This window comes from Anabrus simplex, chromosome 14, assembly GCF_040414725.1.
Source record: "Anabrus simplex isolate iqAnaSimp1 chromosome 14, ASM4041472v1, whole genome shotgun sequence".
Lineage (NCBI taxonomy): Eukaryota > Metazoa > Arthropoda > Insecta > Orthoptera > Tettigoniidae > Anabrus > Anabrus simplex.
This window is the reverse complement of record NC_090278.1, coordinates 12444196-12467819: the sequence shown is the minus strand read 5'-3', so window position 1 is coordinate 12467819 and position 23624 is coordinate 12444196. Positions and strand designations below refer to the sequence as shown.

The following is a 23624-nucleotide window of genomic DNA, read 5'->3' as shown; positions in this document are numbered from 1 at the left end:
GATATTCTGTGAGGTTTGGACTACTTCAGCTAATAAAATAATAATTATTAAACTAATGTTGAAATGGTCCACCTTTTCAATACTATAATATGCAATACATTTTTTTTTTTAAACCAATCACTACTGATCTGTATTTAAGGCAGTTGCCCAGGTGGCAGATTCCCTAACTGTTGTTTTCCTAGCCTTTTCTTAAATGATTTCAAAGACATTGGAAATGTATTGAAAATCTCCCTTGGTAAGTTAATCCAATCCCGAACTCCCCTTCCTAAAAATGAATATTTGCCTCAATTTGTCCTCTTGAATTCAACTTTATGTTCATATTGTGATCTTCCCTACTTTCAAAGACGCCACTCAAATTTATACGTCTACCAATGTCATTCCACACCATCTCTCCGCTGACAGCTCAGAACATACCACTTAACACCAATAAAAATGGTCCGTTATTGGACATTATAAATTTTCCAGCTAATCCATTCCTGGTTGCCAGCGTTTCGCCCCCATGTGCTAGGTTGGGCTCGTCAATTGGTACCTAGCACACCTATAATGTCCAATAACAGACCATTTTTATTGGTATTATAAATTTACTCATTCAGGACAAATATTTCAGATTCCCTATGGGAATCAAAATCTAGATCTTCTATATCTATAACAAACTTTGCACCATTTTTGTAACACTACTCTTTTGTCGGAAATCACCCAGAACAAATCGAGCTGCTTTTCTTTGGATTTTTTCCAGTTCTTGAATCATGTAACCCTGGATCAATACTGTAGTTGGGGTCTTACTAGAGACTTATATGCCTTCTCCTTTACATCCTTACTACAACCCTAAACACCCTCATAACCATGTGCAGAGATCTGTACCCTTTATTTACAATCCCATTTATGTGATTACCCCAATGAAGGTCTTTCCTTATATTAACACCTAGATCAGAGGTGCCAACCTTTGAAGCTGATTATCAGTAATCGCCATCCGTCCCCGAGAAAAATGTAGAGTGAAGTCCAAAGCGCCCTTCTCGATAATGACATCCCTTTTGCCCTTCCCTCTAGCAATCTATTCGAAAGAATATCATATTAAACAATAACATTTGCACACAACCTGTTAATTCTGTAAAAAAATATTCCTTGTACCTTGTTTCTCACGCAGGAGCTCCTTTTCACTGTAGTTTTTCTTGAAGCATCCTTCCCACTGTGATGACATTTTCGTCTTCTCAACCACAAGTGATTCCAGTGCAGATGTGCTTAATGTAGGCCTCACTTCATTCTCAATCATTCTGTCAACTGTCAGTACCGTACACTTAACACAGCAAATGCAACATTACTGAAGGGTTTATAGTGGAAAAGATTAGCTCCTGAGCTCCCTCATTCACAATGAATTTTTCACTGCTTACGGGTAGCAAAAGGAACTCACGATCGAATAAGTATCGTTGCCAACTCACAAACAATAAAACGGGGACCATTTAGGAGAAAGGCTCGAAAGGATTGAACATTTTTCCTTATTTTCTTTCTTTCCGTAGAAAATTATTTTTTCGTGATAATGTCAGCTTCTCCGTAATAATTTCCCCTTTGACCGTAATCCCGTAATCGTGAGGGGAAATCCGTAATAATTACGGACAATCCGTAATAGTTGGCACCTCTGCGTAGATACTTACAATGATCCCCAAAAGGAACTTTCAACCCATCAATGCAGTAATTAAAACTCATAGGACTTTTCCTATTTGTGAAACTCACAACCTGACTTTTAACCCTGTTTATCATCATACCATTGCCTGCTGTCCATCTCAAAACATTATCGAGGTCATGTTGCAGTTGCTTACAATCTTGTAACATATTTATTACTGTATACAGAATAACATCATCCGCAAAAAGTCTTACCCCTGATTCCTCTTCTTTACTCATATCATTTACATATATAAGAAAAAAAAAGGTCCAATAATACTGCCTTGGAGAATTCCCCTCTTAATTATTACAGGGGCAGATAAAGCTTTGCCAACTCTAATTCTCTGATATCTATTTTCTAGAAATATAGCAACCCATTCAGTCACTTTTTCGTCTAGTCCAATTGCACTCATTTCTGCCAGTACTCTCCCATGATCCACCCTGTCAAATCCTTTAGACAGGTCAATCGCGATACAGTCCCTTTGACTTCCTGAATCCATGCTGGAATCCTACAAGTTGAGCTTCACTGGAATAACCTTTCCTAAAACCAAACTGTCTTATATCAAACCAGTTATTAATTTTGCAAACATGTCTTATATAATCAGAAAGAATGCCTTCCCAAAGCTTACATACAATGCATGTCAAACTTACTGGCTTGTGATTTTCAGCATTATGTCTATCACCCTTTCCTTTATACACAGCGGCTACTATAGCAACTCTCCATTCATTACGTATAGCTCCTTCAACCAAATAATAATCAAATAAGTACTTCAGATATGGTACTATATCCCGACCCAATGTCTTTAGTATATCCCCAGAAATATTATCAATTCCAGCCACTTTTCTAGTTTTCCACTTTTGAATCTTATTGAAAATAGCATTGTTGTCAATGCAAATGGTAAGACTTCTTTAGCATCAGTCTCCTCCTCTATCTGGACATTATCCTTGTAACAAACAATCTTTACATACTGCTGACTGAATACTTCTGCCTTTTTAAGATCCTCGCATACACACTCCCCTTGTTCATTAATTATTCCTGGAATGTCCTTCTTGGAACCTACTTCTGTCTTAAAGTACCTATACATACCTTTCCATTTTTCACAAAAATGTGTATGACTGTCAATGATGCTTGCCATCATGTTATCCTTAGCCACCTTCTTTGCTGGATTCAATTTCCTAGAAAGTTCCCTCAATTTGTCCTTACTTCTTTGTCCTTATTTCTCTATTATTATAAGGTGGGTCTTTACCATTCCTTACCATCTTTAAAGGTACAAACCTGTTTTCACATTCCTCAACAATTGCTTTAAACCTATCCCAGAGTCTGTTTACATTTCTATTTACTGTTTTCCACCAATCATAGTTACTTTTTAAAAACTGCCTCATGCCTGCTTTATCAGCCATATGGTACTGACTAATAGTCATACTTTCAAGACCTTCCTTTCTATCACATTTATTTTTAACTATGACAAAGACAGCTTCATGATCATTAATACCATCTATTACTTTGGTTTCTCTATAGAGCTCATCTGGTTTTACCAGCACCACATCCAGGATATTTTTCCCTCTAGTTGGTTCCAACACTTTCTTAATCAGCTGTCCTTCCCATATTAGGTTATTTGCTGTTTGTTGGTCATGCTCCCTGTCGTTCACATTACCTTCCTAATTGACATCTGGTAAATTCAGATCTACTGCTACAATCACATTCCTTTCCATGTCGTTTCCCACATAGCTGATTATCTTGTCAAATAATTCTGAATCTGTTTCAGTGCTACCATTTCCTGGTCTGTACACTCCAAATTTATCAAGTTGCCTATTATCTTTAGAAATGACCCTTACACCTAGAATTTCATGTTTCTCATATTTAACTTTTTCGTAGCTTACAAATTCTTCTTTCACCAGAATGAATACTCCCCATCCCACCATTCCTATCCTATCTCTATGATACCACTCCAGTTCCGTAAGAAAATTTCTGCATCCATTATATAATTTCTCAGCCTTGATTCAACTCCTACTGCAATACCTGGTGAGTATATATCTATTAAATGACCTAATTCTCTTCCTTTCTTTACAACACTTCTACAGTTCGGCACTAACATTTTTATGTCATCCCTACTTTACTTCCAGGTCTCTGTACCCTTATCGCCCCTCCCTAGACCACCCCGTTTCCCTGAATGTACATCCCTATTACCCTTCCAAACAAATTTCCTAACTTATACATACCACTGCGGTTTAAGTGAAGGCCATCTGAGTGCAGATCCCTATCTCCTACCTGCCCATTAGGATCTAGAAATTTCACTCCTAGTTTCCCACATACTCTCTCCATAGTCTCATTTAAATCTCTAATCACCCTCCAGTCAGTATCCCTCCGACACAGTATTCCAATGATAACAATCTCCACTTTCTTAAACTTCACTCGTGCTGCATTTACCAGATCCCACACATTTCCAACTATGTTGGTACTTATACCAGCTTGCCTTATGTTGTTGGTACCAACATGAAACACTACCACCTTCTCTTTCCCCTCCTCCTTATCTTCTCCTTTCCTCAACATCTGCCTCAACCTAATTCCTGGATAACATTCTACCCTGCTTCCCTTTCCACCATATACTTTCCCCACATGTCTAACGATGGTATCCCTCATGACCAGAGCCTCAACCCTACCCACCTCGTTTGATCTCCTCCCCTCCTGGTCAGCCCTACCTTTCCTGATAACTGCAGAAGCTACTTCCTCCTCCCTCTTCTCCTTTCCATGACCCCGTTCCACGTGTCTTTTCCTATCCTATACTCTACATTTCCCTTTCCTACCTTTTCCCTTCCTCCTACTTCCACACATCTCAGCAGCAGTTTCCTGTTCATCTTACCTGTGTTGTTCTACCTGGAGTGACTCGCACCGATTTTCACAGGCACCTGTCCTGAATTGTGATCCTGAATAGAGCCCTTAGCTTGCAATCGCCTTCCCCTTAGAACGCTTCTACAATTCCCCCCTTTTCTTCCCCTCTCTCTTTTACACCTACTGTAACCTGAACATTGTTTGAGGGCCACCTTCCTTCCTGTCTTCTGTGAGAATCCTAATTATCTCCCTCAAACTCTCCAACTCCTCCGTCATTCCCCTCAATGCCTCGCCACACCCACAGTTCCTGCACTTGCAAACCTTAGCCATTTCTTATGGAAAAAAAGAAAAGAAAAAAGAAATAACTTATGTGCAAAAAGAATGGAAGGGAATATTGTCTAGGACAGTACTCAAAGTTCACACGACAATAAGGTAATTAATATACGACTACACTACAATACTACTTAGTCGTACACTATTATTATCCTACAACACCCTAACAGGATAAAAACTGCTGTTAATTACTGAATACCAAATGGAATACACAAGAATTACACCATTCTAAACCGCAGTTAAGCCTATCCTAATTACAACAACAGAATTTTAGTAAGAGAGTTTCTACAGATACCTCTACTAAACCGTACTACACAAATATTTTACAATAATAAAATAAGCGCACTAATATCTAATAATATATAACTTGTATATTACTGTACAGTACACTACAATAATTTTAAACTACATGCAGATGAATCCTAATTACAGTACTGGTACCGTATATCACTACTAAGCACAAATATAAATGAAAAGTGCGTCTGAAACTTGCAAGAACTACTGTACTCAAAGATTACCAACAAAGCTAAATCCTTAGACAGATTATTATTAGTATTATGTTCTAATAGATACACACACAAAGATACACACGAATATAGCAGGCAAGATACGGTACTATCTAAATATACCATATCTACACTACTATTCTCAAATGAAATGTGGTTACTGTATATGATTTTTACGGATTCTGATTACTATTATTTTCCCTACTATGTGGGATGGAGAATAAAAGTGCCTTAAATGTTGAATTTTTTAATGTTTGTTGAATTGTTGAATGTTGAATATTTGAATTACATTACTAAACTAGGGACTAGTTTCGGCCTTGGTTGGCCATCTTTACCCTTAATGTAATACATCTAATAACTATACAAATGTACAAATACATAATTGACATTAAAGACAAATGTATAATCACACAATTGACATTAAAATCTGGGGTAAACTAAGAGTTTAAATATGAAAAGTAAATTAGGCTCTAAATTCTTAGCATCTGGGGTATGAGCATCATCCAAACTCTTTCTTGCATTAATATTCATAGAACTGTTAGTTTCATCACTGCTAATCATTACAATTTCAATTGGAAAATGGGAACTGGTAAATGTTGATTCTGTAGTCAGATCATCGATCACCAAATCTAACTGAGTGGTGTTAGCAGTATGCAAGCCACTGTAAATAAGCACCAGCAGACACAGAACTGCTAGATGGTGTTTCCACATCAACCAATGTAAATAAAATGAAATGTTCCCATAGTGTTTGTTAAAATCATGCTGAAATGCTGTTGGACATTCGTCAGGACAGTACATGAAGATATGGTTAAAACTGACATATTCTTAATTTGTGTCTGGTATAAATTTTCAATTCAATGCGGTGTCCATGAAGTTAACCTGAATAAATGATAGATAAAATTAGATAAAATTAGTGAACAGAAGGAGAGTGAGAGAGTGTTAGTCAAATGGCATAGGTTATATGAGACTTACCTCTCGTTGCGTTGTGTGCCTCATACTAACAGTTGTGAGATTCAAAGGAAAAGGAACGGGCAGGGCAAGGAGAGAGAGCTGGGGCAAGGGGAGAGGGGATGGGGTACGGGGATTGGTCGGAGAAAGGAGAGGGGGTGGAGGGGAAGGGGAGGATTAAGGCGGGGCCAAAGCATGTGGGAAAAGAGATGGGTGCTGAGGATATGTGCTGTGAATATTATGAAAAAGTCAATTATGACTTGTTGGTTTGACGTTTCTAAAACTGGGAATTAGAAGGTCAGATAGGATATTTGGCTTTTTTGAAATGTCATTAAGATTGTGATTTGGGTTAAAATATTGATCTATATGTATGGAGCACCTTTCAGTGATATTAAGCAGGGGTCCTTTGTTGATGATTTTGAGAATTCCCATATCTTGTTTTATGTCTGTGAATTTGTGATTATAGTCTTGCATATGCTGTCGTACAGCTGAAAATTTATTGTACTTCAGGGCATTGACGTGTTCCGAGTACCTTATATTGAAATTCCTCCCGGTTCGTCAGACATAAGAAATTTACATCCTATGATTACTTCAGCCAATACATAAAGGGAAAATACAGTACAGTAGTTAACAGTCATGGGCGAGAAAGACTTCGGAATACCTCACTTAAAACTGTTGTGATATGGCTTAATACTTCATTGGCAGAACTATTTCCAACTGCATTTTTAGCAGACTAACACTTTCTCATCCATGGATGCCTGTGTTTAATGATCATTACCAATTGTGAGAAATGATGGAGAAGAGAGTGTAATGGTAAATGAGGATAATGCAGAAAAGAACAATGATATTGGAATGGCAGAGGTGGAAATGGCTGTGCAAATGAAAACAGGAAAAGCAGCAGGGAATGATGAAATATGTGGAAATGATAAAGGAAGCAGGACCTACTGGTTATAAAGGCTGCTAAGGTACATATGGAGGAAAAAGCAAGTATCTGAAGATTGGTGTAAAGCTGAATATTAAGAAAGGTGAGAGGAAGGTATGTGACAATTTTCCAGTAATTACACTGTTACCACAAGTAGAATAATAGAAAGGTGGATGAGTCGAATGGTGGAAAGAAATTTAGAAGAGCAGTATGGATTGCGACAGGGCAGGTCGATGATAGACCCTACATTTACCAAGAGATTACTGATGGAGAAACAGCAAGAATATGGAAAAGTTCTGGTGATGGTATTGATCTAGAGAAGGCATATGATAGTGTTAATAGAGTAAAGGTGTGGGGAAACCTTGTAAAGAAAAGCATGTGGAAGTTAATCAAAAGACCTAGTGAAGGCAATGTTTAAGAATTGTTCCAGTTGTGACCAGACTGCAATGAAGAGAAGAGATTGGTTTAAAAACCAAACTGGATGAAGACAGGAAAGTGTATTGTCTCTATTTATGTTTATAATCGTAGTAGGCAAAATTATAAAGGAAACAAAGACAAGATATGGACGGAATATGAAAATATTGCTGTTTGCAGATGACAGTGATCTGGGAAGTCAACAATACTGAAGTGTAAATCCAACTAGAGACTTTAAATGACATTATTGAGAAATGTGGTATGAAAATCAGTGTTGAGAAGAGCAAAACAATGGTGATGACAAGAGGAGAAAGAAAAGGAACTGTATCAAGGGACGTGGTGATGATGATGGTGATGATGATGATGATGATGATGATGATGCTTGTTGTTTAAAGGGGTCAAACAGCTAGGTCATTGGCCCCAAATGGTACGAGGTGAAAAAAATGAAATTTTTTTTTTTGCTAGGGGTTTTACGTCGCACCGACACAGACAGGTCTTACGGCGACAATGGGATAGGAAAGGTCTAGGAGTTGGAAGGAAGCGGCCGTGGCCTTAATTAAGGTACAGCCCCAGCATTTGCCTGGTGTGAAAATGGGAAACCACGGAAAACCATTTTCAGGGCTGCCGATAGTGGGATTCGAACCTACTATCTCCCGGTTGCAAGCTCACAGCCACGCGCCTCTACGCGCACGGCCAACTCGCCCGGTAAAAAAAAATGAAATTTAAAACTAGTCTAAAATGAATTATGATGATGAAATTATCGTGAAACAAAAACAATCAATGAATCCTATTCACAACGCCTGAAGTACTGGGATGATACTTATATAGAGGAATCCAAAATCTAGGTCACTGGCCCTGCATAATGGTGCTAATCACCAGTAAAGCAGAACCATGGAGTTCCTCCAATAGTGGTACTAATCACAGGAAATGTAGCTTCATGGTGTCCCTCACATAGTGCTACTAATCATGGTATATCACACATTATGGTGATGCTCACAGACAACACAAACCCATGGTGTTCCTCATATAATGATATTACTCTCAGGCAAGACAGAACCACAGTTTTCATCACAGTGATACTTATCACGAGCGCCAGTCAAACCCGTGGTTTTTCTCACAAAGTGGTATCAACCACAGGCAATGTAGACCCATGGTGTTTCTTATAAAGTGGTACTTCTCATAGGTAACGCAGACCCATTCTGAACACAGTGAGACCGACCAATGGATTGCACACAATGACACTCATCACAAACAACACCCAGACCCATGGTGTTTCTCACATATTGGTACTGCTACTATGTGACGCACCGACACAGATAGGTCTTATGGCGACGATGGGATGGGAAAGGCCTAGGAGTTGGAAGGAAGCGGCCGTGGCCTTAATTAAGGTACAGCCCCAGCATTTGCCTGGTGTGAAAATGGGAAACCACGGAAAACCATCTTCAGAGCTGCCGATAGTGGGATTCGAACCTACTATCTCCCGGATGCAAGCTCACAGCCGCGCGCCTCTACGCGCACGGCCAACTCGCCCGGTAGACCCATGGTTTTCCTCACCAGGTGGTAATAGTCGCAAGTAAAGTCGACCCACGGTGTTCTTCATGTAATGGTACTAATCACAAGTAATCACATGGCTCTAATACCATCATCCTTGGTCACCCCTTTTAGTTATCTCGTACAACAGGCATGGGATACCATGGCTCTATTCTTCCTCTGCATCCCCCACCCACAGGGGTTTTGTGTTTGGCCCATAAGAGCTATTTTATTTCACTCAGGTCTGCTGGCAAGCTCATTAGGACCTCCCTATAAGCCACCTGCGAAGCGCCAGTTGGGAGTATCATCTCTCCGCTTCTATGCCAACGTAGTAGGTTCGTGGACCAGGGGACCAAACCTTGAGGTTGTTGAATACTTCAAATATTAGGGAAGTGAAATAATGCAAGCTGAAAGGTTGGATAAGATCATCAGAAAGGTACAAGTAGGAAATACATTCGAATCAAGATGTACTGTACCTCTATATTAACACATGCATCGGACTTGGACACTGACAGCAAGGGATGAGAATAACATTCAGGCCAGTGAAATGAAGTTCCTGAGGAGAATGGTAGGAAGACAAGAAGATACAGAGAAGCAAATGTCGAGGTCAGAAAAGAGATAGGGGTAGAAAAACTAAGAGATAGAATGGAGAAGAATAAATTGAGATAGTTGGAAATGTTATGAGGATGGAGGAGAGAGGGATACCCAGACAAGTGGTGGAGGCTAAGATAGAAGGAAACAGGGTGAGAGTGAGGTCCAGAGCAAGGTGGATACTCTGTCAAGAACAGTACAAGAAAAAGAAGACTGGACTGGAATACAATTACTGAAGAGGAGTGGTGGAAGGAGAGGCAACTGTGGAGAAGTGCCATCAACATCCTGACCTGACGGGAGCTGGACATGGGGAAATGAAAATGATGATGACTTATTGTTTGGTATCACCTCAAAGCAGGATCAAGTCCAATCTTGGTCAGTACTTCTTTTCTTTCATTGATACATCACTTATTTTATTTTTTAAATAATTTATTTGCTGTGGTCTCTTTTGTTTTAGAGCATTTGCAATATTTTAAATCATCATTCGTCCTTGTTGCTTGACCGTGTCATAAGTTTTCATTGGAATTTAAAGGCTGTTTTGGGATTAAGAGGGCCTCATAACATATAATCTAAAACTCAAGTCTATTTGGTGATCATAAAATTAATTTGACACTTTGTTTATGTTTTAATTGACTGCCTTCTGGGCCCTGATTTATGAAACAGTTTTCTCTAATATTATTAATGACAAGCCAATAATATTAATTAATACAATTAATTTTACATTTCATAGAGTTATTAGCTAATAATATTAGTAATTAGTTTATGAGTTCAATTATTAGTAGATATTCCCAATAAATCATTTCATAGCAATATGACTTATAAAAGTTACTCATAATATAGGAATTATCTCCATGAGTGTATTTTGGTTCATTATCCATATTATTAGTGAAACCAAAATGAGCAATACTAAGTGTTTACCATCCAATAAATTTTAGGCCAGAAACAGTCTGTACTAGTATGTAACAAACATATGAATACAATGAGCAGTTTACGTCAGATACAGAACTTTTGAGTATTTACTTGATAGGATTTGTGCTGCAAGGAATGAAACAGCAGCTTCGGATTGCACTCCAAGGCTTGGTAGTGATGCATAGTATCACTGTGTTTCAGTGGCATATACTGAGGACTACCAAGGCTATCAGTGAAGCCCAAGCCTCAAATGAGAACGATGGAAATCTAAATCTCATTATAATGTAAGCATCTGACATGTTCTTCCATTTACAAAACTTGAAAGCATTGAGAAAGAACGTCGCTCGTATTTCTGAGAGCAAGGCATCGGAGACTAACATCACAGCCCAGGCCTTCGGCCCACTCCCCTCGACCCGCCGCACGAGGCTTGCTGGTGAATGTCGGATGGTGCGGGGAACGAGGGGATACTAACCTTGAGCTGTGCTAGGCTTCGGTCCATCAAATTGCCACCGCTAACAAGAGAGACAGCAGTGGAAAGAGAAGGCCCAAAGACTCGAAGTTCTCCGGAAGTGTCCAAATTGATGGGATTCACCCATGAGCTACAGTATCACGAGTTTGTTTTTGCATGTGCAGAACATCTTATGAGTTGCTTATAGTTGGAAATTATTGGTATATTTCAGTTGATCTCAGAACAATTTTAGTTTATCTGAAGTTATAGTGTTTAACGCGACTGTGACCTTGTGATGTTACTTTTGTGAAATGGCTGAACCATGTGTAAGTTTTTGGATAAACTATTCTCGCAACTGAAATATGAAGATATACTGCTGATAATTAAAAATGGTACTCAGTTACAGTGTGAAAAGGAGGAGAAAAACAAGAATCCATACAAAGAGTATTTCAACTTAAGTAAGTATGAAAAGTATTTGTGGTTATGTGGCTCATGCAAACTTCACAAACTTTATTGTTGGCCAGGCTTATTGTTTGCAACTGAGAAAATAATAATAATAATAATAATAATAATAATAATAATAATAATAATAATAATAATAATAATAATAATAATAATAATAATAATAATAACAACAACAACAACAACAATAATAATAATAATAATAATAATAATAATAATAATAATAATGTCCGCCTCTGTGGTGTAGTGGTTAGTGTGTTTAGCTGCCACCCCCGGAGACCCGGGTCAGAATCCCGACTCTGCATCGAAATTTGAAAAGTGGTACGAGGGCTGGAAAGGGATCCACTCAGCCTCGGGAGGTTAACTAAGTAGAGGAGGGTTCGATTCCTCCCTCAGCTATCCTCGAAGTGGTTTTCCATGGTTTCTCACTTCTCCTCCAGGGAAATGCCGGGTTGGTAACTAATTTAAGGCCACGGCCGCTTCCTTCCCTCTTCCCTGTCCATCCCTTCTGATCTTCCCATTCCCCACAAGGTTCCTGTTCAGCATAGCAGGTAAGGCCACCTAGACGAGGTACTGGTCCTCCTTCCCACTTGTATCCCCCTGACCCAAAGTCTCACATTCCAGGACACAGGCCTTGAGTGTAGAGGTGGGATCTCTCACTGAGCATGAGGGAAATACCAACCCTGGAGGACAAACAGATTAAGAAATAATAATAATAATGATAATAATAATAATAATAATAATAATAATAATAATAATAATAATAATGCATAGCCTCTGGAAAGGCTTGATGGTGACCTGATGAAATGAATGGTGAAGACGTCGTAAGCTCCCAGCCCCCGAGCTAGGGAAATTAAGAGTACGAGGAGGATGATTCGTTGGCTACCATCTACATTGATCAGGTGTTGAGTATTGGCAGTAGTAGAGGCTAGGACAGGCTACTCCGATGGCTATTAGCTGCAGCTCAAAACCCTTAAGGCTTGAGGTTCACTAAACCAACTACTGAAAATGGGTAACCTAAGTCTAGTGATAGCCCATGTCTTGATTGCAGCATACACCACTGCTGTGTTTATTACAAGTGCATGTGGACCAGCATTATTTGGTCGATATGAGAAACATCCCTTGAACATTATGCTCGTATGTAGACCAAATTTAGAATTCTACTATGTTTGTGCGAATTCTCAGGTAGTGTCAGTGATGCTAGGGTTGTAAGGCTAAGTGACTTGAACAATAAGATGGCTAATGGTTGGAGACCTCTCCCTTGTGCAGTTCTGCTTGCATACTCCACCTATATCACCAATAAACTAAGATTTTGCTAGTCCATCTCAACAGAGATTTTTAGGAGAACATCAAATAAAAAGAAGAAGGAGAGTTTTAGAGTGTGCAATAGGCTGCAGATAGCTGATGCTTTAACTCAAGCACTTTCTGCAAAGAAACATTTTTTTCTCAAATTATTTTCACTTCTTTTACCAATTCTCATACATATCAAAGTCAACAGAATGAAAATATCAAGTGAGCCTCTGAACATGTATGGATTAATAGCTGGTTGTAGTCAAGGACTAGCCTACTGCTGGGAACAAACTCAAACCAAGAACGCATGCAATAAACCTATTCTAACCGCCATTTGTATCAGTAGACTAACGAACTAATATTATGAGTGAAGACATTTTATCAGTCATGTATAAATCTGTATGAAACATAATTTGGTTAACTAATAATTACGTATTATACGAGTTCTAATATTATTTGTCAGATTTATGAAGCGAGGCCCTAGTGTAGCAGTTAGCATTTGCAGCTTTAGGCCCCATCGATCACAATGCTTGCTTTGCTTCAAACCGATTTAGCAGTCCCAGCAATAAAACATGCTATAGTAGATCATGTGCAGGTAACCATCCCCAATAATTGGGCTTTTGGAAAAGAAATACAATTTTGTCAAGTAAACTTTCTAATTTATATATGCTTATGCAAAACCTGGGGAAAATAGAAAAATGCCAATAAAGAGTGCAATTGCCATATTAATATAGACAATTTGCACTTTATGCTTACCATTTTATGAGCTGGAATGTGCCAATGATAATAACAGCTAATGGTATCACAAAAAAAAAATCATAAAAACAGACACGTATATTTCAGTCCATATATTTCCTTCCAAACAGCGGAACCAGAATGATGGAGCACAGATACTCATGATGCAAGCTCTCTATGTCTCTTCGACTGTGGTGGTATTTCTCCTGTCATTTATTACACTTTCTCACTAGCGGTTGGGGCTTGGACCATTTTCCTAACTTTCTCTCTCCTCTCCTCCCCAAGTTCAAATTGCGGGTGCTGTTAACACAAGAGGGTAACTCTTGCCATTTAATTTTGTAGCAGCACAGTGTGGGTCATGCTGCTATGCAAATCCTTCACTCATCATAACTAACAGTTGTCACATGTATATTATCATATCACCCTAGCCACTGACACTCTCTTTTTGTTTGTACATTTACAAATTTTCATTTTCTCAATAATAATAATGTTATTATTCTTACCTCCCACTAAGTACTATTTGACAGTTTTCGGAGATGCTGAGATGCCAGAGTTTTTGTCCTGCAGGAGTTCTTTTATGTGCCAGTTAATCTACTGGCACCAAGATAATTATTTGAGATCCTTCAAATAGGACCGGACTGAGCAGGATCAAACCTGCCAAGTTGGGGTCAGAAGGCCAGCACCTCAACCGTCTGAGCACCTCAGCCTGGCTCAATTTTACATTTCACCATTTTGGAGATTTCCCCCATTCCCCCTCCCCCCCTTTTGCAGATCTGCCCTAGTATTTGCATGCTGTATATATTAAATCAAAGTTAATACCAGGATATGCTTGATTATTTCAAAAAGTAAAAGATCACAAAAACTATGTGTTGCAGACTTCCACCATGGAATATTTTATTTACCTCAAAGACAGGCCCAGGATTTGGTTCTACTCCTCCTATGAGCAGTAGCGTGGATATTACTGCATAGAGGCCTCTAGGAGACTCCTTGCCAGGTAGCAAGTTCATGGCAGAGTAACTCATTCTGCAACACAAACAGGATAACAGTTTAAACTGACATCAGAAATACCATACTTGCATTTTACCTCAATTTATATTACTAAATTCCAGTGTATCAGTAGGGCTTTTGTGCAAGGAGTATCCTTAATGAAAAAGTTGTGTACATTAATAATAATAATATTCATTTGTGCACAACTACTGTGTGCAGGCATTTTAATTATGCCACTGAGGATGCCTCCTAGTTTTACTCAAACCACTGTAAGCTCACAGAAGACCAGATCAGATCTTCAACCAGGTAGTTATTTCAATCCATTTACCCATTTTCTTGCTGTCAGCCTACAACATGATGGACACTCGCAGCACATGGGGAGAAATTAAATTAAAGTTTCAGCCTTCAGATGGTGTACTACACTTTTTGCTTCCTCTCACTGAAAATAGCTAACTGTCGCCACAGAATGTTATTGGTTGTTTTCTTATTTTAATGTCGCAATCAAACTCCTTTTATGTCCAAACTGCAGATGGCATCTTATTCTTTTTTCTTATTTTAAAATTGCTTTTATTTTTTGTAAAAATTATTTTGTTTGTTTAGGGCCCGTTTAGGATTAGCCATCAACAATTTTTCAACAGCTACATTCATTTGTTGGCATTTACAGATTTTGGTCTATTTTGGATACCTTCTATTATTAATACCAGGTGTGGCCATAAAATTTTAATGTAGGACTAAATTCAATTTTGTAAATAAAAAACACTATCCTGAGAACTAATTAATAGTCTACAACCAAAATACTATTGTAGCAATATAGTTCATGCATCAGAGCACATCCTTATACCCCTAAAGAATACTCCTCCATTTTTAATTGGTGGACAATAAGAGTGGGCATTATGCCAAATTATGAGCTGTGCCCCTCCTTGTGAAAAGCTGCTGCAGTGAGTTCACAGTTGTGATCAACAGTGATCTGTGAGAATGAATTCCTGGACAAAACTATCTTTACATCCATTTGTTTTCAAAACAACTTTGCTGCATGGGAGTGAAAGCTGGTTGGACTTAAGATATCTTATTCATGAGTTATAACAGATATGAATGACTGCTTGTACAAGAAGGTGGAAACAATGGCAGGATACCCTGAATGAGTGGAGTTCAAGGCCAAATTGGTGCCATCTAGCAGCTGGTGAGCACACGGTGACATAGAGCCTACCTACTTACAGACAATTGCAGATACTTATTAACTTACCTACATAATTTATTTTCAGTTTTGTTATAGTAATATACAATAGGTGTTATATGAAATATGAACTTGTTTTATGCAGTTTTAATTTTTCTGAAAACTTCCTCTGCACTCCCCCGTGTTGTACAGATAGCATGCCTGCCTCTTACCCGGAGACCCCGGGTTCGATTCCCAGCCAGGTCAGGGATATTTACCTGGACCTGAGGGCTGGTTCGAGATCCACTCAGCCTACGTGATTAGAATTGAGGAGCTATCTTACGGTGTTCACAACAGTCCTTTGGAGATTGCTCAGTTTCTGCACCCTTCATACTCCTTGGATCTCAAACATTCAGATTCCTACATAGGGGACATTCTTAAAGAATTTCTTTTCCAGTCAGATAACTCTAACTAGTAATGTAGAGAAGACTGGCTGCAGCAACCGGTGTTCACAAGCATGTTCAACAGTCCACAGGACCCTTATGAGCAACATGACACACGAAGCCGCACATTTACTGCACGAAGTGTTAGATACATGTTACCTTTCTTGTTACAATGATGTACCTTGATTATCAGATCATGCAGCAGAACTGAGTGATCAGTAAAACAATGTTTATTTGTGGCTAAAATTTGTTAAATACCGTAAATTGTTGTGAAAAGTTCTGCAGTGTTATTATTATTATTATTATTATTATTATTATTAATTTTTTTCCTGAAATTATACATGTATGGATAGATGAAAGTGAGGAGCCTGGCACAAGTAAGCGGAAGCAAGTATGGGCCACGTGGTCACCAACCCATGCTCCAAAGTTTGGGTCACCTGGGGCCTCTCTAAAACAGGCAGGGGATACCGTGGGTGTTATTCTACTTCCCCCAACTACTACAGGCAAGGAGTTATTGATGAGAACCCAATCACTATGTCACCCTCTAAACCCTCCCTCCAAGTGACTGCCAGTTTAGAAGACAGTGTAAATTTGACAGAAGCTTCAGTCTAAGATATGTAAAACATAGCTTGTATATTAGTGGGCAATTTCAACCTCTGTGAGTGGTACTGAAACCAAGTAAGTTAATTGCGAGCTACCTCATCACAGTCAGCTTTGAAGAGGACAGGACTTTAGGAGTGTCCGTAGACAGATCTTTCTGACAAATCCAGAACGTAAGGAAGGGTGAAATATCAACATGATTATTCCAGGCTCGGTCTTCAGGTGTAGGACTAAGGTAAGAGGACTTGTCCTTTCCACAGCAGTTCATGTCCTCATAAAATTGATCCAGCACAATCTGGCTTTAACTATTGTGTCCAAACTCAAAATGCACTTACCTTGCTCGTCCTGTGAAGAGAGTCACAGTTGGAATGACACCACAAACAGCAGGAAGTGCTGGTAACACGGTGGTGGGGTAATTGAGATAGATCACGTCTCACAGGGAATTGCTTGTCTCGTACTACCTGTAGGATTCAGAAGTATCAATTAGGAATGAACAGGTGCATCAATCTCAAACCTTTCTTCAGCAGAAAAGATGATTAAAAACAAATATAGTGAGCATAACAGAGTATTACATATCATGGCTTTACAAGCAGGAAAGATGATCAAAGATAATTATATAAACCACAACAGAATACTGGGGGTTGGGGTGTGGGTTAGTGTAGTCATATCCTAGTTCATTAACCATGGGCAACGGCTCAGTGGCTTAGTAAGTGGTCCCGAAGTACGGGATTCGAGGGGACATCTCAGATATACTCTGAGTCATGACCCTCCTTGTGCTCCGGCGGCTACGGTTTTACAATCCACCAGTGATCACTGGGACTTGTGAAAGTCTAAAGGCAAAAAGCATAGAAGTGAAACTCGTTCACTTAGTGACTAAGCAAGCATTCTCGTTATAGCGCCTGCTTGATAATAAAACTCCACTTCACACAGCCTTCTCTAATCAATGAGTACATTATACCAAAGGTATTGGGGGCACTGATCTGTTTGACAAGTTAAAAAGGCTCATAGATACAGCCAGCATAGTTTCAGTTGGTTACTCTTAAAAATATTGAAAGAGGATTGATATATCAACAGAAAGACACTACAACCATTGTGCCTTGGCCAAGAAACAAAACAGGACTGTCCTAAATGAGCCTTATTTGGTATAAGTCCAGGATCCGCCGGCACGGGCGAGCACGGGCTCCGCGGCTGCTGCTCGTGCGTCTATATGACGTCATGTATGACGTGTTTAGCGAGTTGATGTTTGCAAACATGGCGGATAATTCGAAGGAACGTGTAGCAGCCGCTAAATGTATGAATTAATGGTCTGGTATATTTAGCTGTTTGAGACTGCGTAACACAATTCACAGCCACAAGATTGGCACTAGATTGGGTTAAAAATTGACTAGTTGGATAGTGAAATAGATATTAACGGCGCGATATGATGGGGCTGACTTGATTTCGCGAAAACTTTACGAATATTAAGTACGTCCGGCAAGTAGGAAAAACACTGATCTGGTTTGGTTAAGTCCGGCTAGTGGCAAAATCATTGGTCTAGAGACAAGCAAAAGGGAGTCGGTGGGCATAAGCCCCCATGTTAGGGCCGCGAAGCGGCCAACAGCCTCTAGCATCCTTTACGAAAGCAATTGTGATTCACCGAAAACCACTTTTATTTGCTAGTTGCTTTACGTTGCACTGACACAGATAGGTGGGAATGGGAAGGAAGTGGGCGTGGCCTTAATTAAGGTACAGCCCCAGCATTTGCCTGGTGTGAAAATGGGAAACCACGGAAAACCATCTTCAGGGCTGCCGACAGCCATTACTAATTTAGCGCGGTGATCCACCGAAAACCACTGATAGTGACAGGTTAGGTTGTGATCCACCGAAAACCACTAGTAGTGACACGTTAGGTTAGGTTTGGTTAGGTGCGACAGCATTACTAATTTAGCGCGGTGATCCACCGAAATCCACTGATAGTGACAGGTTAGGTTGTGATCCACCGAAAACTACTGATAGTGACAGGTTAGGTTGTGATCCACCAGAAACCACTGGTAGTGACACGTTAGGTTAGGTTTGGTTAGGTGCGACAGCATTACTAATTTAGCGGGGTGATCCACCGAAATCCACTGATTGTGACAGATTAGGTTGTGATCCACCGAAAACCACTGATAGTGACTGGTTAGGTTGCGATCCACCAAAAACCACTGATAGTGACAGGTTAGGTTGTGATCCACCGAAAACCACTGCTAGTGACAGGTTAGGTTGCGATCCACCAGAAACCACTGGTAGTGACACGTTAGGTTAGGTTTGGTTAGGTGCGACAGCATTACTAATTTAGCGGGGTGATCCACCGAAAACCACTGATAGTGACAGGTTAGGTTGTGATCCACCGAAAACCACTGATAGTGACAGGTTAGGTTGTGATCCACCGAAATCCACTGATAGTGACAGGTTAGGTTGCGATCCACCGAAAACCAGTGATAATGACAGGTTAGGTTGTGATCCACCGAAAACCACTGATAGTGACAGGTTAGGCTGTGATCCACCGAAAAGCACTGGTAGTGACACGTTAGGTTAGGTTTGGTTAGGTACGACAGCATTAATAATTTAGCGGGGTGATCCACCGAAAACCACTGATAGTGACAGGTTAGGTTGTGATCCACTGAAAACCAAAGCTAGTGACAGGTTAGGTTAGGTTTGGTTAGGTGCGACAGCATTACTAATTTAGCGGGGTGATCCATCGAAAACCACTGATAGTGTCAGGTTAGGTTGTGATCCACCGAAAACCAAAGCTAGTGACAGGTTAGGTTAGGTGCGACAGCATTACTAATTTAGCGGGGTGATCCACCGAAAACCACTGGTAGTGTCAGGTTAGGTTGTGATCCACCGAAAACCACTGGTAGTGTCAGGTTAGGTTGTGATCCACCGAAAACCACTGTTAGTGACAGGTTAGGTTGTGATCCACCGAAAACCACTGGTAGTGACACGTTAGGTTAGGTGCGACAGCATTGCTAATTGAGCGACTGTTGTTGGAAGTACACTTTTGGTGATGACATCACGAATAGGAAAGCAACACTATACACACGAGTATATTGCAACCACTGAGACAGGATATGAATTTATGAGTACTCACCAAAAGTTGGCACAGGAGTAGACAGAAGATAGACTTCTTGTGTTTGCGTAGATGTACTCCCTCTTAAAATAATAATTACTAGTATGGATGCAGCACTGAACGAGAGTTATAATTGTTTTGGCTAGTTGTACTTCGTCTTAAAACAATCATCACGACTATCACAGAACTGAACACACGACTCGACTGTTTATCTCTAGTTATACTTCCTCTTAAAACTATAATCACGACTATGACAGAGCTGGACACACAACTCGATTGTTTTCGTCTAGTTGTAGGCCTACTTCCTCTTAAGATAGCAATCAAGACTATAACATAGCTGGACACACGACTGGTTTGTTTTCGTCTACTTGTACTCCCTCTTCAAACAATAATCACACTGCTGGTAATGAAACTCGTGATTTCAGTTTGATGTATTTTTGTTCCTCGTAGAAGTTAAGTTGGCGACAGTTCAGAGAGAGACGACAGAGTCATCTTTTGGGGTAAATATGAATTAATTGCAATGCCATCTCTATTACTGGTAATGTACTATATGTACCTATATATACATCGTTTACGCTTCAAATTATCAAGTAACATGTTAGCTAAGTGGATAAGCTGATGGACTGCGGAGTTGAAGATCGCTGGTTCAAGACGGCCTGTCGCCAGGAATTTATAACAGGTAAGTAAAATTAGATTACTATGCGAATATATAAGTGACATAACTACGTATAAAATAGGTTAAATGGATGCCGGTGAAATACAGGCGGGGGCTGAAAGTGAAGGGAGAGGAAATACAAGGTGAAAGTTGTTCAGTATCTTTTAAGTTCTCCCCACCCGAAACCCCTCCTTCCCAGGAGGTCCCGTAAGTATGTCGTCATAGCTGTGCCGGCGAATTCTGGCCTTGTTCCACTTATTTCAAAGGTAGGACTCTGGTTAGCACAGATGTGCAAACAGTCATGAAGCTATCACACACTTTTGTACTAATTGTAATGTTGCTCTCCATATTGGATATTTCATGCCTTCTTTATGTTGTGGGTGAAGAATTGTTTCAAAAGAAATTAATCTGAGTACCGATAAATGTCGTACCAGTACACATTATTTTTATGCTTCTTGTCATACCTAGAACTTTGGCCGTGTGGTTAACTTGCATTCCAATCCACTGTTGGCAGCCCTGAAGATGGTTTTCAATGGTTTCCCATTGTAGCAAAGTTGCTGCAAATTTTAGTTTCTCTGAGCAGGGTAGATTTTCAGCCCTGCATTCGGGAAGTGGTGGGATGGTAGTAATATTAGTCTTGTTGTACACCCAGAAATTAGTTTAGGATAGAATGGATCCTTCGACACGTTTGAGACATGAACAAAATGATGTTGTGAACACCCTGAAAACTTTGTCAAAGCTGCCACTGTGTATGGGGGGGTGGTGATTATTGTCATACATCTTCTATATAACACTAATCAGACAAAAAAATCTGACACTTCGATAAATGAAGATAGAATGCCTTAATACCATCGGGGTTGGAAAAGAACAAGAGCTGGCCAAGGGAGGTCGAACAGGATGTATGAAAAAGAGGAGCCTGGCACAAGTAAGTGGAAGCGATTCCAAGACCCAGCTAAGAGCCCCGTAGTCGCTATTCCACGCTCCCAAGTTCAGAGCCCCTGGGGTACCTTTTAGTCGTCTTCTACGACAGGCAAGGGATTCTGTGGGTGTTATTCTACTGCCCCCACCCGCCCACTGTGTATGAATATTATAAGATAGCCGTATGCACGAAAGTGTATATAGGTACTTCAAAATCGAACGTGTTTTCGAGATGCACTATTGCATGAATACGGTATTTAGAAGTATCAAAATAACACAAACATCATAATCAACATCAAAGTGTGTACTGGTACAAATTCTCCTCAACTTACTTTTATTACTGTGCTATCAAACCATTGAAATCTCACAAACCAGATCGATATTGGATCTAAGTAGTTGGAAACGACCTTGTCTTGTGTTTAGAGGTTTGTAAGAGGCTTGTAAGACAGGACCATGAGCTCTAACTTCGCCGCTACTAAAGAGAAGTACATGAAGCAAAATAAGATAATCGTAGAACAAAGGGAAAAGTGAAATTTCAAGAAGAGTACGTTGTGGCGGGATACGCCAGCACTAGGCCTACACGACGTCTTGTAGATTCAACTGGAAATATATCAATCACACGCAATGTATTTCAGCATTAGATTGGTCAATAAACTGTAGGCCTATAGCGTCCTTGTTGTTGTCACCCTTCGTTCGCTTCGGTAATAATAATAATAATAATAATAATAATAATAATAATAATAATAATAATAATAATAATAATAATGTCACGTAGAAACTCCAAGAGGCACACACAATAATGAAATTAGTGCAAATAATTTGTATTAAAACTAAGCCAACCTGTTTTTCAGCTCGATATCCGCCCCGACTCGAAAAGAACACATTGGTCACTCCTCACGTTGCCATGCTAGAGCTGCTACAAGGAAGAGAGCATGGAGTGTTGGCCTTGGTCATGTGACAGAGCTTATCGCGTGCCGCAGAAAGGTCTGGTCAAGGACGTCAGTATTGCGCAGGTCGCAGCATAATATTCTTGCTGGGGTGAACAGCTTAAAACGCGGCCAAATGGACACTCGCGATGTTTACGTCGCTAACTTCACGCTAAATCGGCGACATATGCCCTAACTTCACATGGATATGACTAGAGGTGGTCGATAAATCACAGCCTGCTACTTTGTGACCGATATATCAGATACACTGTCACTGAAGTAGAATAATAATAACATACATACATACATTATCATTATAGACTGTTATGCCTTTCAGCGTTCAGTCTGCAAGCCTCTGAGAATTTACTAAACGTCGCCACAATCCTCGATTTGCAACTAGTGTTGTGGCCTCATTTAGTTCTATACCTCTTATCTTTAAATCGTTAGAAACCGAGTCTAACCATCGTCGTCTTGGCCTCCCTCTACTTCTCGTACCCTCCATAACAGAGTCCATTATTCTCCTAGGTAACCTATCCTCCTCCATTCGCCTCACATGACCCCACCACCGAAGCCGGTTTATGCGTACAGCTTCATCCATCGAGTTCATTCCTAAATTAGCCTTTATCTCCTCATTCCGAGTACTCTCCTGCCATTGTTCCCACCTATTTGTACCAGCAATCATTCTCGCTACTTTAATGTCTGTTACTTCTAACTTATGAATAAGAAATCCTGAGTCCACCCAGCTTTCGCTCCCGTAAAGCAAAGTTGGTCTGAAAACAGACCGATGTAAAGATAGTTTCGTCTGGGAGCTGACTTCCTTCTTACAGAATACTGCTGATCGCAACTGCGAGCTCACTGCATTTGCTTTACTACACCTTGATTCAATCTCTCTTACTATATTACCATCCTGGGAGAACACACAACCTAAATACCTGAAATTATCGACCTGTTCTAGCTTCGTATCACCAATCTGACATTCGATTCTGTTGAATTTCTTACCTACTGACATCAATTTAGTCTTCGAGAGGCTAATTTTCATACCATACTCATTGCACATATTTTCAAGTTCCAAGATATTAGACTGCAGGCTTTCGGCACAGTCTGCCATTAAGACCAAGTCGTCAGCATAGGCCAAACTGCTTACTATATTTCTACCTAACTGAATCCCTCCCTGCCATTTTATACCTTTCAGCAGATGATTCATGTAAACTACAAACAGCAAAGGTGAAAGATTACAGCCTTGTCTAACTCCTGTAAGTACCCTGAACCAGGCACTC

General features: G+C 39.9%; 2 protein-coding genes across 2 annotated transcripts in view; one reads left to right on the top strand and one right to left on the bottom strand.

Moving 5' to 3' along the window:
* LOC136885785 (ankyrin-3) overlaps nt 1–22350 on the bottom strand; it is a 55048-nt gene extending 32698 nt beyond the window's left edge. The window contains exons 1-3 of the mRNA XM_067158522.2: nt 22262–22350; nt 17093–17218; nt 14477–14597 (exon numbers count right to left, since the gene is read on the bottom strand). Coding sequence (XP_067014623.2) covers nt 14477–14596 — 120 coding nt within the window. The 5' untranslated portion in view covers nt 14597; nt 17093–17218; nt 22262–22350. The remainder of the gene's footprint in view (nt 1–14476; nt 14598–17092; nt 17219–22261) is intronic.
* Nucleotides 19750–23624, top strand: part of LOC137503027 (inversin-like) — a 234084-nt gene continuing 230209 nt past the window's right edge. The window contains exon 1 of the mRNA XM_068230409.1: nt 19750–20527. Within this exon, the coding sequence (XP_068086510.1) occupies nt 20467–20527 (61 nt within the window). The 5' untranslated portion in view covers nt 19750–20466. The remainder of the gene's footprint in view (nt 20528–23624) is intronic.